The sequence below is a fragment of the Cydia amplana genome, chromosome 10 (assembly GCF_948474715.1).
Source record: "Cydia amplana chromosome 10, ilCydAmpl1.1, whole genome shotgun sequence".
NCBI lineage: Eukaryota > Metazoa > Arthropoda > Insecta > Lepidoptera > Tortricidae > Cydia > Cydia amplana.
In genome coordinates, this window is record NC_086078.1 from 11,084,653 (window position 1) to 11,101,455 (window position 16,803).

The following is a 16,803-nucleotide window of genomic DNA, read 5'->3' on the forward strand; positions in this document are numbered from 1 at the left end:
TGCAGCAATACTCCCTATTATAATGAAGATTTCGTAAAGAAGTTGTATGTCAAACCAATTATACGTCAAGTATAGCGCTTCTATAGGATATGTATGCATTGTCACTGTCAAGTCGGTGCGCATACCTAGCGTGCTACATATATATTTACCTCAATTTTGAGTAGCCCCGAGAAGTTGAGCCCGACGTCGTAGTAGACGCGGCTGTTGTTGACGTTGACCTCTGCCGCCGGACTCCAGGTGACGTTGAACCGGTCCCACATACCGGACACAGCGATGGATGACGCGTTGATGGTATCCGGAATGGCTATCAGGGATTCTGTGCACAGAAAACATGGGCGATGAAATATGTTTATCCGAATGCTATGCCGTTCCGAACTTAAAAATACACTAAATTTCACTCATCCCCGTACACATACGTACGGCTTCTGTGGCGAGCGCCCGGCCCTATTTGGTAGAGCCACAGACAATCCAACCTCTAGACATAGTATAGTCGCGCTACCCCCTCTGCCACACATACGGTAGCGTTACTCCATCTTCGAGTCAATCCCGTGCCGTGATTGGTCCGTGTCTTTGAACGGACCAATCACGGCACGGGATTCGCTCACCTCGTCCCCCCGCACCCCCGTATTTTTGGCAGCATCGGTTTCATGAAATAATTGGCCTAAGCTCAGTCTAGAGGTTGGATTGTCAATGGGTAGAGCGCGCTGCGTGGCGAACCTATAGCTTCCACAGGATTTGTGGAGCGTGCAATGAAGCCGCTCGCGCTGCTCGCATACGTTTGCATTTGTTTGACATGGACACTGCGCGGCACGCGTCATTCGAGTGTCCAGCGTCCACGACGTAGACCGCACGCTCACACTTGTTTTAAATCATGCATGCGTAATACAGAATGCAGATACTGCACACACTAGACATGGGCGAAATATGTCAGTAGAGGGAAAAGATTGCTATATATCTTTTTATCATTGGGATATGTATCACTCTTTTATATCTTTATATCCGTGTGTAACAGTCGTCCCGCTCGCAACATCGGCACTTGCTGACTTTGAGTCATGAGAGAGAGAAAGAGTAGTTAATTATAATGACGCGTCCGAATCCGTCCGAACGACCGCTGTCGCTCGTTCGTGTTAGGCCAAGCGCGCACCACGATTTTAAATCGTGCGACGCGATTTTAAAATCGCGCTGTAATACATATTTTCTTGTCGCATGTGCGCGCACTGGCATATAAACACATACGTTGCATTTCTGCGACAAAATAATCGCGCGACAAAAAATCGTGGTGCGCGCTTGGCCATGCTTCGGTCGATGCGCGACCGAGACTTCGCTTATCGCTTTCATAAATCGTCGCCGAGGGAGTGAGACGTACGGATATACTGATACATTCGGATTCGTAAAGACAAGAAGAGTGATTCATGAAACGAGAAAGATATATATCTTTTTTATCTATCACACACACCCATGTCTAGCACACACTGACCACTGTCCTTGTGCCGTGTGGGGTCGCGCACGGCGATGACGTGCACTCGCGACACCAGCTCCGCCGTGTTGCGGCCCTGCAGGTCCGACACCACCGCGCGCGACGCGTCCGCCACCCACACCAGGCGCCCGCTATAGTAGCAGAGCGAGCCCCGAGTGGCGGTGCCGTCGAGGCGAGATACCAGCGACCCCGAAACCTGACAAACGACACATAATGAGTAATATCTGGGAGACCGAGCCTTGCTCGGAAAACACATAAAAACTCAAAAATGCGCGTTTTCCGAGAGATAAAACCTAGCTAGATCGTTTTTTCGCCCCCGAAAACCCCCATATAGCAAATTTCAGCGAAATCGTTAGAGCCGTTCCCGAGATCCCCGAAATATATATACATATAAATAAATAAATAAATATACAAGAATTGCTCGTTTAAAGATATAAGATTTGCGTATCCTAAAGGAAGGCGAACATAACGTCAAATTTACCGAGAAATAAGGACAATTAAAAATCGCTTGCGATCGCAATGTAACTCAATAACGGTCAGGTTGTTTTAAAATTCTTATCTCGTTTCGTTGGCATGATCAAGACTTTTATAAATAGGTACATAGAAATAAAAATAATTGGACATTAATCGACCTAGTTCCACATTAACCTTAGACCTTCATATCCTGCGACCTAGAAAATAAGTATTTTTATGTTTTTATGTAATAGGTAGTTTTACTATTGTAGTCTTATAAGTGTCTTGTAACTAACAATCTATGGATCTGCGGAATCTGAAAATAAATAATGTTTATGTTTATTATTTATTTTTATTAAGCTCGCCTTGGAAAAACTAACCTCATTAACGCTCTGTGAGATTTGGTCTGCAGTTCTTGCGCGATGAAGTTCCGACCCGTCGTAGCTTCGCACCAGCCAGTACAACCATTTCTTTTCCAGGTCAGCTGTGAGGCCCATCACTAAAACAATATATACCAATTATTATGAGATACCACGGGGTCCATTACTTATTATTTATGTTGTATACAGCCTGGTATCCAACGCAGAATACGCAGTTGATAAGTATAATAGTTCAATGATTACTATTTTTGGGTCATTGGAGACTGACCATTCATCATCAACCTCCCAAGTGCTGTTTAGGTTTTCCTTTCGTGATCCCTATAAAGGGCATGTTCTTACCCTGTTTCCCGCTAAATAATTGAGCCGGGTAGTACACCATCCGCTTCTCGCCATTGAGCCTTGCAGCTTCCACGGCGTGCCCTGTGTTCCAATAAATGTACGCTCCCAGTGAATCGATGGTCAGTTCTTTGGCCACGGTGACTATGGGGACTGGTTCTCGGTTACTGCCGTCCAAGTTTCCTCGAGTTATCTAGGGGAAGAAAACAAATATGTGATAATTTATTAATTATTACTTGCTGATCAATGGATTATTGAGTAAATAAGTATATTTTGCCATGCAGAAGTCACCGATCGAAATCGATCCATGAATTTAAAGTTGGGAGTTTTTCTAACCCAATAAGTTCTGATTGGCGATGGGGTGTATTGAGGGTGGAGTGAAGGAGGTTACCCCAGCTGCCCAGGACCGGAGTCAGTGGAAGAATATGGTTCGAGCCTTATACCGGCTATACCCTAGTAGAGGGTAACAGGATAAAAAGAAGAAGAATAAGTTCTGATGCAGTTCCTTCCGCTAATAGGCTACATGACTAATTTTTTTTATGGTATCAATCGATCGGGTTTGTTTTTAGGATCAAATGTCTATATGGGACCCATTGCATTAAAGTAACACAAAAGTCAGAAATTGTAGTCAAAGTCCGACAGTCGCACTTCACTCGCGAAACGCCCTATACAAAACGGCCAGAGGCCGTGACGTCATCGCCCACGTTGTAGTATGGACAAAACAAGAAAATTGCGTTTTTGTCGGTGAAATATTGCGTTTATGTATATAGTTGCTATACAATTTTTTTTTGGTGAAATGTAAGGAATCGAATGGTACCCTTACTTTTATCGTTTTTGGAAGTTAAAAAAAACTTAAATTTTGAAACTTTCAGGTCCTGTATTTTTGTAATTTTTCAATATTTTATTTTAATATCCACATTATTGTGATAAATTGCTCGTTTGCTATCTATTTTACTAGATTTTGTTATAAAATTCAACATGTCTCAACATCCCTATTTAGTGCCTACGCCGTAGCCAAACGAGTAAGTTGACATCTGTTTTCTTTAGAAAACAACCGAGAATATGTTGAAATGAGTCAGATTGACCAATAAACAATCTACTTACCAACTGCTGCTTAGGATTGGACCAATAAATCCTTTTGCCGACCCAATCGACGGCCAGGCTGCCGACGTTTTCCATGTTGCTCATGAATCCCTTCTCGTGGGACGTAGTGTTGTACCACATCACGGTCGACACGTTAGTCACTAGGTACAGCATGTCTCGGTACCAGGATATATCGATTATGTGGATTTTCTTTAGATGTTCCCTGGATAAATATGATATCGAGTTATCGTATTGCAAAGGCGATTTTACACATATAAAATAGAGACGACTGAAGTCTAAATCATGCATTTAAGACATTTTACCTGTGTATCAATGTTTGTAAGTTGTCTCCAGTCAAATCAGTTTGCAGTAAACCATCCGGGCCAGACCATACTAACGTGCTATTTAACGTTGTAGGAGAAGACGCTAAGGTCTTACCAAAGAACACTGATGACCACGGGCCTGTAAAATAATTTATAAAAGTATTTGTGTCTCTCAAAATTAAACTATTTATTTACAAAATTATATATTCTGAGGGATCACTGATCACTATTAAAATAATTGATAGCTTCTTAGTTAGGTAGGCACTGATTTACCTGTGCCCGACTGTGTAACCGCTGCAACTTTGATGGTATAGTTAGCGTCTTGCTTTAGATCTTCAACAACATACATCGACCCATTTATGTTTTTCCTGAAATAAAACAATAGGCATATTTGTAACGTAATTTTAATTATTAATTTACAGAACCATGCATAACCATCCTATATTTTAAAATGAGTGCTCGAGAACAAGGAATAAATCAAATGATATTGTCGAAAAAGTATAAGTAGGTAGGTTACCTACTAACCTGTCTATAATCTCCCCACTGTCCACATGCTGTAACTGCAGATGAAAGGCCCAATGCTGCCACGCGCCGCTGCCCTGATGCCCAAGCAAATGCGGCGGCGACCAAGACACCTTCGCACGAGTTATCCCCATAACACTCTGAACTCCAATCGGAGGATTCACTGGCACTGGAATCGGCTGACAACACGCGACCAACACTTGCCGTGTTGCTATCTTTTTAGTGTTAAACACTAATGGGTATTCGTTGTGGAAATAGTTGTCGCTGCCTTTATGGTATTCCTCTGTTAGCATTTCTTTGCCGTTGGTCCAGTAGAAGAGGCCGTTCACGTACGCTATGGAGCGCGTTGACATGAACATCGGTTTTTGCATGTTGTGCCGAAAGTCCGATATTTCACGTCTGTGAACGAGTAAAAATTAATTGTTTTATATTTTGTTGCAGGTCTACAGATTATACAAATAAAATACCTAAAGACACACAGTACTTTGTGGTACCCACAGAAAAAAATACTATATCAAGTGTGAGTTTTGTTGTTCGTGCTGGGCACTTTGAAGACTTTTTATAAATTATTAAATTGTACAACGGGACTTAATCGCGTATCTAAGTTTTAAGATTTACCTCCGACGTTTCGAGGACGGCGTTGTTAATTTAATAATGTGTCAAAATCGTGAAAGTTTAAATCAGTGACTTTTTATAAATTCGAAACCGATTTTTGTTTCTCACTCGCAACTGCAAGCGTATTTAAAATACATACAAACAAAGTTGCTTTGTCCATACTGAAGTAACTTACCCATCGAGCGACACAGCTAGCACCGTGTTTTGCCTAAGATGAGCTACCAGCAGCCTGAAGTCCTTGTGGTCCACCGTGAACCCGCCCAGGTGTGCGTCCGGCACTATCCGCTCGGGCGGGGACTCGTGCCTGACCCCGTTCGATATGTCTGCGAGGTCCAGTCGGTATAGACCTCCGCGCTCTACGCCTCGGAGAGCCCAGAAAAGATACCTACAAATGTATAATAGTAGTTTATGTGACTGTACATAATGAAGGGCATTAAACACGAGTGTGGGTTTAAGGAACGAACGAAGTGAGTTTCTTAAAAGGATCACACGAGTGTTTTAATGCCTAATTATGTACAGTTACCAGGGATCGGATACCGGTATTTTTTGTATGGGAACGGAAACGGTATTTTTTCGTTCTTTGCTAATTACTTCATTTCTAATTGGGCACTCTAATAATACGAAGTCGTTACCTAAACACACAACTGTCCTACATTTCGAGTATAAATTAATTCGAAAAATATGGTTATTTAGATGTTTTTGCAAAAAACCGGTTCCGATCCCTGACAGTTACATACACTACTTTATCTACCTAACACTACTTTATCTAACCCACACTCGTGTTTAATGTCCTTCATTATGTACAGTCACATAAACTACTATTTTCAAAGATGTTCGAAATTTGAATGCATAATATTATCGAAATCGATGTTATTATTTAGCAATAATAACATTGTTACAGATAAGAAATTTGTTCTAACAAAACAGTATATTTTTATGGTGGTCATAATGTGTGGTTCTTGGACGCATCATGGAGGGTTTATGATATTTGGGTAGATAAATAAATTAATAAATGTAGCCTATTTGTGATCCGAAATAACGTGCGGTAACTTTAATGTTGTCTTCGGTCTTGCCTTAATCAATCCTACCGTAGAAGCGAGTTGAAACCTGACAGTGGCAAAGCATTGTACTTTTGTTCTTGAAAACCGTGATTTCTCTTATTACATTCGGAAATAAATCAATCATAGCAAATTTGAGTTAACTAATTTAACACATGACAAAAAAATTGTGTTAACGTTTTACTCACCCGTTGTAAGCATCCACCTCAAAATGAATCGGCGGGGAAGTGAAGCCAGACAACGCAACCAACTGGCTCTTCCCATCGAAATCGCATCTCAAAATTTCCCAATGTTCCAACCACTCCTCATTCCCATGGCGAACCCTCCCCAGCACATATAGATGTCTGTTCAACCAGTCGACGGACAAGTCTAGGGGCTGGTAGGCCGTGGTGTCGGGTGTGAGGATCGGTTTTGGAGTGGTCTTGCTGCTAAGAGAGCTTCGGTACACGTAGCCGCTGGATACGGAGATGAAAAGGTAGTCTCTTGAAACGTCGAGACCGACACCTGGAATATTGACTTTTTAGTACCTTCAGCTGCATATTAACTATGATAGATACATAGTTTTAAATGAAATAATAAGTTTACCGGTTATAGTGTGGTTAGAGTCGGTACTGAAGAGCTCCACCGGGTCGGATAGCATGTCGTTGGCAGGCGCAGCTAAGATGTTCTGTTCTCCTCCCAAAATCAGTATGGGTTGTTGACTAGTCACCGCTGAAATAAAAGGATAATTAATATTATATCATAATTATTCACGAATATCCGTATGCCTATACACCAAGACCTTAGAGAAGACCGCAGCTAATCATAAAACCGAAGCTGGAACACCAGAGCTCCTACAAATATACGAGTATGGCCTAAAATAAAACAGCTGCAGCATATCTGTAGCTGCCAATACCGCGGATCCTTATGAAAAAAGATTCTTAGCTGCAACCTGAAGGACCGATAGAGTTGGTAGTGCCGGTAGTGTATCTGCCAGTTAATTGGTCATTGCACCTAACGACAGACCTAACATGTTCTGTATGTAGGTTCCTATGTACTCACATGAGGGTTGAGTAGGTGTGGAGACATTGACAAAGGCCGGAGGGCCCTCGCCCTCGGCGTTGGCCATGGCCACTGAAACCTCGTACATACGCCCCGCCGCCAGATTTTGGAACATGTAAAACAACGTGTAGTTGGAGGCTGGCATGTCCTGTGAATTAAACGTTTCATCTTGAGAATTTCTTAGGTAATTGAAGTTTATTTTGGTACCTAGGTTTGGTAGATGGCTTAGCGGTAAGAGCGTGTAACTTTCAATGTTTTTTTTTTTCGGAATTTAGGTATATAATATCATTTGATATTTGCCAGTCGCTTTTTGGTGAAGGAAAACATAATGAGGAAACCGGAATAATCCCAAAAAGGCCTAGTTTACCCTCTGGGTTGGAAGGTCAGATCGCAATGATGGCAGTCGCTTTCGTAAAAACTAGTGCCTACGCCAATTCTTGGGATTAGTTACCAAGCGGACCGCAGGCTCCCATGAGCCGTGGCAAAAAGCCGGGATAACGCAAGGAAGAAGAAGGTCGGCCGCGCTTTGCTCACGACTGTTCCGAGCAGTAATCAGGTCTGGCGAGCAAGAAGGTCATGCTAGGTGAACATCAGTTTCGATAAACGTAGGTATTTAGTGACTAGGATAGTGTCTTACTTAATCTTCTTTATAATGTTAAAGTTAACCTTTTATCTGTTAGTTAACAACATACATGGTAATTAAGGCGCCGTTAAATCAGAGTAATCAATTAAAGAATAAAATGTTAATGTCAGCGAGCTAACCGGAACTACATACACGCGGCGATTTCAATTCGATAATGTGATTATGGGTCATATACGCGGTGAAGTTGTGACCTATCGTACCCTTAACAAAGTTGTAGGCACATGTAGGATAAACATGTGTAGATCTCTAGATAATAAACTAGGTAATATTATACAGTATACATTGTATATTAAGAATTTTAAAAAATGTGGCAGTAATTATAATTTATCCCGGAGGTAATACTTAATGATTTGACAAAAGAGTTGAGATGTAGAGGAAAAATAAGAATAATTCACTCCGGATCCAGAGTATCGCAAAAGTGTAATAAACCCGAAAGAATATCGTTAATTAGCTCACCTCCACATAGAGAGTATTGGGCAGACTTGAGTTGAGATCCGAAAGCCGTAGCACGTACGAGATGAGCGGTCCGTTCGGGAACGCTCCCGGCTCCCAGGAAATGGCGATCCTGCTAGAATCCGGCGCGGCAGCCCGTAAGGCAGACGGGGTGGAGCTTGGCTTGCCACTCGAGAGTGTCGAGATGACGACTGACGGTGCGGAGTAAACTGGCTCGCTGGCGCCGCTGCGGCCCGAGAGGAAGATGGCCACTCGGAACTGGAGAAAATATGTTTTATGTTGTTAAGAGCCAACAGGAGTGGTCATTTCTCCATACAAACGTACTCGACTGTTTCCTCCGTGGGTTTTGAAGCTAGAACAATGACTTTTTCAACACAGATTAATATTGTCAATATCTGTGTCGGACCGTTTTGCTTTTTTTGATATTTTTGTTTTTTAAGGCGCTAGAGCCCTTCAAAAATGGCCAAAATGGCCTAATTGACTATGCCGCAATGAGAGGCGTGCTATTCAAAACTGACATCAATTAGTCAAAAAAGAAAAACGGTCCGACACAGATAATGTCATAATCATTTAGATTTTCAAATTTGGTTACGATTGATTAAGTTTTGGAGGAGGAAACAGTCGAGTACGGAACCTCGATTTTTGAGATTTTTACGCAGGATTTTTCGCCTTGTCCTTATCGCACTAGTTTTAGGAGCCGCTTCCGTTAGCGAGACGGGTATATTTACCTAAAATATTTAAATCTTAGCTCCTGTTGGCTCTTAATAGGTGGAACAAGTCTAGGGTGCGCAATGCGAGCCACAAGCAATGTTATTCGATCAATGATAAAGTAATTGAAAACGGCTTTTCTAGTTACACAACATCTTGTTTTATCAGATACATCACGAGCCTGGCATGGTCGTATTACGAGCGGGAATCATTAAATAAATAAATATTTGGGGACAGTCTTACACAAATCAACTTAGCCCCAAACTAAGCATAAATGGGCACGAAGCGACGACATACAAACTTAAATTGATAAATATATAGGTAGGTGCTTAGATACCTACATAGAAAACATTCACAGCTTAGGTACAAATATTTGTGACAAACACACAAATAAATGCCCTTACCGGGATTCGAAGTCAGGACCTCCATCTTCGAAGGCAGACTCACAACCGCCTACGCTAGGAGGCTGTTAAAACCCATTTATTTTGCTAAAAGAAAACTTACCCTATATTTAGTGTAAGGCCGTAAATTCTCCACATGAATGATGGAGCGGTCCGAATGACTAGAATTGGAGTAGTACTGCCAGGTCCCGGGCAACTCTTCGTAGCGCCACTGCACCAGGTAGCTCAGGTTGCCGAGGGTGGGCGCCTCCCACACGAGGGATAGTGACGTCGCTGTCAAACTGTCTGCGACTAACGCTGGGGCCGGAGGAGTGCCAATTAAGTCTGAAATTTTAAATAAAGTTGAGCAACTTTTATTTATACAGCAACTATTTAGCGTAGTGTTGAGAGTCCAAGAGATTTAGGCCACGTAGGTACTGAGGCAACTCGTCAAGTTTTCATTTGTTTAACATTTAACCGAGACGGGTAAAAACATGATGGGACATAGCCTTATAGCGTAGAAAGATGAAATATTTTATATTCGCCAGTTGTAGTAATTTAGTAACGTGCTTAATATATGTATTGTGTTGTTAAGAGATATGTGGAGTGTGGACTGACCTCTTAGCTTTTGGAAGTACGAGTTAAGAGCTTCAATGCATCCCATGACACAATATAGCTCACTGGAGACTACCGTTTCGGATGTAACATTCTGAAAAAAAAAGCAACATTTATTAAAACAGCGGTTTCTATAAATCAGTATAATATTTTTCATAATTTTAATTTTCCTTTGTGTTTTTGATTTTTATTTTGAATAAATAAACAGTGCATTAACTTACGCATATTGTTTGGCAAGAAAGCTCCAACCCCTGTCTCCACAAACTGCAGCCCAGCGTGCACTGAAACAAAAACATATAGTTACTCAAAGCACTATCTCATTTCAAACATATACAGAGAGAATCATACTATCTTTGTCTTACGCTAGTAGGTACTAGCACCTAAAAGAAAAGGATGAGTATGGTTTTTTATAGTTCTTATTTACTGACAAATTGGTTTGACCAACTATATATCATAATCATATCATAGCATAAGAAACACAAAAAAATAACAGCGACTCCTGAAAGATCGGGACTCGGGTACGAAAATTGCGAAAAATTTTCTCTGTCACTAATTTCAAATATCGGTTTTAGCGGTAGCCCTCTCACCCCTCTGGTACACTCGGATTTTGCACTGCTAATAATAGGTGCTGTTAACAAGCAAAAAGTTTTATTTGCGCTTGTCAATAAAGGCGTCTTTTATCGCCAACGGACAATATGCTAAATAGCGACCGAACCTTTTGCCTGAGAATGTTTCATATTAAGTTCCACTGACGCTCTAACTTATTAACCCTAGCGAAAGTAAAGAGAACATGTATTAATTAATCATACGTGTTAGGTTGAGGAACTCAAAAGTACCACTCGAAGAAATACCTATTAACATTGCTCTCTTGTTGCACAAATAATCATTGAGTAATTTTTTAACAAATACCTTAGGACTATACATAATACAACATAAGCAATTAAAATCGGAATACCGGTACCTACAGGTGTGGGTTTAAAGTTAAACTTCTCTCCCACTCAACTAAAAAGGCACGAATAAGTACACAAAATCGTGGAACATAACTAATATTTAAACGAGCTAAAATAAATGTCACGGTTTAACAGTGCGTGTAATAAGGGTTGTCCAAATGAAGGAACGGGGTTGAAAAGGCAAAAAGTCAACAACCGTGACCAATATCAGATTAGACCCGTCAAAAAGTTCCAAACAAATTAAGAAGATGGGCTTTAAACTCTCACATTTTTGTAATTTTAACAATTAAATATTGCGTTTTTTTTTAATTTAAGTTACAGATGGATGGTGGATGTCTGTTTGTTTGTTCTTTGGTATGTACATTTAGTACACAGTCAAACTAGAAATGTAAACAATGTAACAAAGATCGTCTAGTGTTGACTATGTACATACATAAGTTTGATACTAATGGGAAAAATTCTGAACAAAAAGTTTTATTTTGTTTTCTATTTTAATTTAGCTTAGTTTTACATTGTTTATTTACTGTTAATTTAAACTAAAACTAAACTACTGGTAATTTAAACTAAAAATTAACTAACTTATCGTATCAACATATTTAAGTTCTAACTATCATGTAGTTTTAAATAAAATTAGCGTCAATTTTGAGAGAAGATAAATTTGGACGATGTGTGGTGTGTAGTTTACACCAATTAGCTGCTAATGGCACGGGCTCTAACACAATTACATTGGACGGCAGCCCACCGTTGTTCATTATTGCTGTTTAAGCTATCGAAAATGTTCATTTCAACTAAGTAGGACAGTTAAATAAAATGATGGTTCCTATCTATTTTCTGATGGTATGTAGCCACATTTTTTTGTGTTAATTGCGACATGATTTTGGCGTAGTTGTTATGTACCTTCCCGGGAAGAAAAATGGCAAAGACTGGACAGGCTTGGAGGCTTCATAGGCTTAGTTCGATCCAAGGAATGATAATGCCGAGCGGTGTCGCCGAAGACAAAAGTGCATAGAGTGATTCATATGTAGCTGCCACTGTTACTCCTACTATTTTATCTTCAAATCCAAGTTTTTCAAATATACTTTATTCATGTAGGCCTAGCAACAAGCACTTATGAATAGTAATTAGGTATTACATAGGTACATATTATCTTAATCTAATTATCAGAGCAATTTATTGATGTTAATATTATTCCATAATAACATTGTATTATCATACAGATCAAATTTAACACTAAGAATTTAACAAAAAGATCGTCAAACATAAAAAAAAATGTATAAAAAATACTAGTCTAGAATTTGTAGTTACTGAGTAAGTATATTTTATTCCTCCCTTGCCTGCAAAGTTAATTATTTCTAAGAATTCTGTCAAACTAAAACGCACAGAAAAAACTATCAAAAGATCATGAACTTAACATGTTTGGATTGTTTATATTTACGAATGGATGCTTTCATGTGTTTTGTTCTGATTTCGCGTGTTTATGTCTCACACGTGTTCGTGTAATATGTCTGTTAAACAACGGGCCCCGGACCAGACTCAAGTGCTCAGCTAATTCTCAAAACATTTTATCTTAACTGTTAGCTTGTCTCCAGTTAATTGGCTTGAAGATTCGTAAGAAGTATGGAGCATGTATGTTTCACTTGAAGCAGTGCGTATGGACCGAAAAGTTAAAAAGTCCCTTCGCTATGATTAGATGAGATAGGTACGTTTATTTTGAAGTAAATTCTTATCAGTTCTGTAGACAACTACATCGATAAGGGGCAGTTTTTTGCTTATATCCATGAACTTAAGTTTACATATTTCTCAAGTTCGTATCTACCTTATTTCTCACGTCTCTCGAGCGTGAAAGTAAGACGTAAAAATAAAAGGAGTTTGTAACGGATTTTCACGGTCGGGTGACGTCCTTGTGTTGCACCGGACGCAGGTTCACTATCGGAATCTTGGACGCAACCTATTATTATACGCACCTGACCGAATCAAGGGTTCCGTAAATACGGTTATGGGTGAATCCTTACAGATGTGACAATCTTTAATGCTAAAGTCTATTTTTTTATTCGGTAGACTAAAATAATGACATTTCATAGTATGAAATGACAGATAATGTTCATACTATGAAATGTCATTTCAGTCTATCGAATAAAAAAATAGACTTTAGGGAGCATTAAAGTTATATTAATATGAAAGGATGTTACTGACTGATTTAGGTTTGTTATAGGCATAGTGAATGGTATGGTTCGTGGCCAATTTATATAACAGTTTATTACGTATTTCAACTAAACGTTTAATTAAAAAAGGGCAGCAAAATGCAACCCTTAGCAGGTGCCTCTATCTTTTTTATGCTGTGGGGATATTATCATTAAGTAATTGGGTTTTATCTAGTGAACCTTGTATTGTAGTCTACATTTAATCAAAGAAACGACATGATCTCATATTATAAATAATCATGACTTCGTGATTTTTCATAATTGGTCAGATCAGACATAATGGTAATATATCGTAGTTCCGGTGGCCTAGGGGTCGCCCTAAATTAGGTTAGTGATGAGATGTTGAAATGTAAAGATAAATCAATTAGCATCTCAGTGGGTGGCGCTCTTATAATTATGTTATCATCAGATGTCATTGGGCAATTATTCAATTTCACAATCCCTAGATAAAAACGCTAAAATGTACATTATTTTAATAGATGCGTGTCGAGTGTTTAATTTAACACTAATTGAATACACACTCATTAATGACTATATAGTAAACACTAGGTGTATATATAAAATAAACACGCTCGTAAAATTGTGGTGATAAATAATGTATAACTAGACTAGCAAGATTAAATCAATCAGTGACAAAGTTGAATAACCCGAAATGATGTAAAAATATTAATTTGCTAAGTATTAGTACTTTTTGAAGTTATGAAAATCGACTGCTGATGATTTCTATCATGTGTGAGTGTAAGATAAAAGGGGCGACTGTAATCGATGTAGGTAGATACCTCCTCCTCCTCCTAAAAGTACTTACCAAAATTTGAATTTTGGTAAGTAGGTACTTTATGTCAAAATTACGTTAAAATTCGGCATCCAAAGCATTTGATGTAACAATCATCATGTTCAAATAAACCAATTTCCATGAAGCGTAATGAGTAGTGTTGACAATTAAAGTGCGCATGGCAGATCGGTCTGCGTTTGGGCATAATTGCGGGTCGCGGCCCCGCGCACTCTCATCAGCGAAGTGGGACGCCAATCAGGACCGGGAGCGCGGGATTAGCGCATATTCGTTGCTTCGTCACCACTTGGAAACGCTTACCTTTTGTTTTTGGTAAAACCTTGCCATAGGGACTCGTGCACCAAAACTTTGACGCGTCATTTACGTGCAACAAAATATATAGAATGACAAAAACGCAACGAATAAGGAACATCACTGAGTACCTAGCATGACTGTCCTTTTTATGTATGTAAGTATATCGTCGTCTAGGAACCATAGTGCAAGCTTTGCTTAGTTAGGGGTTAGGCCGATCTGTGTAAGATTGTCCCCAAAAATTTATTTAGGCATCTATTTTCATATTCAAGTATTTATTTACATACATACCTTCAAGTGACCATAGTCCATATTTCATTAAAAATACTCATCAAATATTCATTTCATTTGAGGAGAACTAAAGAGGAGAGACTACAGAAAGAAACAGTGTGCAGTTTTGTTTGCTAGGGGACACTGAAAGTCATTCTCACATTTTGAAAGTTATCTATGAGGTTGCGACCGCGTCGGTCGGCGCGGTTGGCCTGTGCCGCTAACAGGTCTCTTCCGCCATGGCTGTCACAACACGCCGCCCAGACGCACCCTCCGTCAATTTATTGATGCCCAACGGACGAGCTCATTCTACATACCATACTCACAGAGACGGATAATAGTAAACCACGAATCTCAACACAAAACTGCACTGAAATGTAGATGGCGTCACATAAATATCGCGGTATAAGTTTGAAATATTTTGCGCCATGCTTTAGATACATATAATAAATAAGAGTACTAGCGCTCTCTCTTTATTAGGTACACAGTGAAAAAAATACAAAACTACATTGATTAAAGATAGAGGCACACAACAGGCCACCTGAAAGAGGTCCCTTAGATATTACTCGTACAATGCCGCATTTATGAAGACTTAGATATTTTATTAGGTACGCTTGTAGAATAAGAAGATAGTTATCAGAGATACCAAAAGATATCGTGCTTACTGCTTAAATATTAGTCTTTATTATTCACTTGTCTCTGTATTTACGAACCTGTCAATCTGCCCAGCGACAGAATTTATAAAACGAACAATAACCAGTACAAAGATAACGCATTGGCGTTAAGTGAAACGATTTAAGTGTTTGTTTTTATTGTGACTGATAATTTATAGACGTTTTGTTTACAATTTTATATCGGAGCAAAATACCTATAAAGTAAATACGTTTAAGCTTACGATTACGACGAAGATGCAACTTTAGTAAGAACCTGGTAATACAGATATGAGAAAAGAAAAATAGTATGTTCTGCCGTATTACAGAAAATGAACAGAACCGTGGAAAGAATTTGTAGTTGTACAGAACTGTTTAGCAAGAGCAATTAAAGAAGTTGTAGAATTTTTATTCAAATTCTGAGTCACTTAATGGAATCACGTCGGTGTCTTTGTCTCAGCTCAGTGCGTCTACGGGGTTACTCACAGGGCCTGCTTGACCGTGAGGTTGGAGGGATTGGTACAGTTACCATTAGTCAAAATAAGTATGTACCTACTTTACTTTCGGAGTCAAGGGTAGGAGGGGTTTATATACTCAAATGTAAATGGTGAAGTTTAGAATATGTACAAACAGTACGTACCTAAAAATGAGGATGTAACTGGTATAAACACATAGTCAAAAGGAAAGATAGAGTGACAGGGAGATCATGTAAAATCTGTGAACACCACGCGTGTGGCCCTAAAATAAAAGAATTATCTTAATGTGCATTAGACACGGGCGTTGAGCGGGCACGCGCCGCTCTCCAAACATTCATGTAAAACTAATAAAACAATAAAGTAAATTATCCTAATTACAGCATCCTGTCTCGTGGCTTAATAATAACAAAACAATAGCTAGGCCCTTCAGTCATTAACGTGTCGCGTTCGGAAACTCAGTCGGAAGTCCAATTGGGACCAGACGCCGCGCCGGATGCCAGCGATGTGAAAGCACTCTCATATAATTTGTTGGTTAATTGCTGTACATACATAGTTTTTCTTATTAATTATATTCATGGACTCCGGTTGCCGGAAGAGTCTATTGCACGCAGGATATTGCAATGGGATTTGAATTTAACTTCTTACCAATCAGGCATGTAGTGACAACACCGCAGAGTAAATATAGAAGAGACATTCAGGAATTGACAAAAATATTCGTTCTTAAATATTTGCGCCCTAATTCCTAAAGGGTTATTACTCGTACATCTATCCTTTCGCCTGAAAAAGGATAATGTCATATAAGTCATATTATATGTTAGTGCACAACTGTTTGGATAATAAATCCGTGACACTAATTGATACTTATCATTCCTAAGCTAAACTTTATCAACGAGATTGAAACAGAAATATTTTGAATTCTCGCTGGCAACTAACCTCTGCCCTGGCCCGATTGACAGCCAGTAACACTTATTGCTGTCGTGAAGCGATTGAAAAGATAAATATTAGGTAAACTGTAAACGGTATTAATATCAAGTTTTGTTTAAATTAATTGATTGGCACCATTCACTTATCTGGACTGGACATATCTT

General features: G+C 39.4%; 1 protein-coding gene across 1 annotated transcript in view; it reads right to left on the minus strand.

The window, feature by feature from the left end:
• LOC134651824 (proto-oncogene tyrosine-protein kinase ROS) overlaps window positions 1-16,803 on the minus strand; it is a 56,103-nt gene that overhangs the window by 24,701 nt on the left and 14,599 nt on the right. The window contains exons 3-18 of the mRNA XM_063506937.1: window positions 10,309-10,368; window positions 10,091-10,181; window positions 9,597-9,817; window positions 8,388-8,642; window positions 7,289-7,436; window positions 6,833-6,958; window positions 6,436-6,751; window positions 5,365-5,574; window positions 4,578-4,973; window positions 4,326-4,420; window positions 4,053-4,191; window positions 3,751-3,952; window positions 2,650-2,839; window positions 2,311-2,429; window positions 1,478-1,673; window positions 150-316 (exon numbers count right to left, since the gene is read on the minus strand). Of these exons, the coding sequence (XP_063363007.1) occupies window positions 150-316; window positions 1,478-1,673; window positions 2,311-2,429; window positions 2,650-2,839; window positions 3,751-3,952; window positions 4,053-4,191; window positions 4,326-4,420; window positions 4,578-4,973; window positions 5,365-5,574; window positions 6,436-6,751; window positions 6,833-6,958; window positions 7,289-7,436; window positions 8,388-8,642; window positions 9,597-9,817; window positions 10,091-10,181; window positions 10,309-10,368 (2,931 nt within the window). The remainder of the gene's footprint in view (window positions 1-149; window positions 317-1,477; window positions 1,674-2,310; window positions 2,430-2,649; window positions 2,840-3,750; window positions 3,953-4,052; window positions 4,192-4,325; window positions 4,421-4,577; window positions 4,974-5,364; window positions 5,575-6,435; window positions 6,752-6,832; window positions 6,959-7,288; window positions 7,437-8,387; window positions 8,643-9,596; window positions 9,818-10,090; window positions 10,182-10,308; window positions 10,369-16,803) is intronic.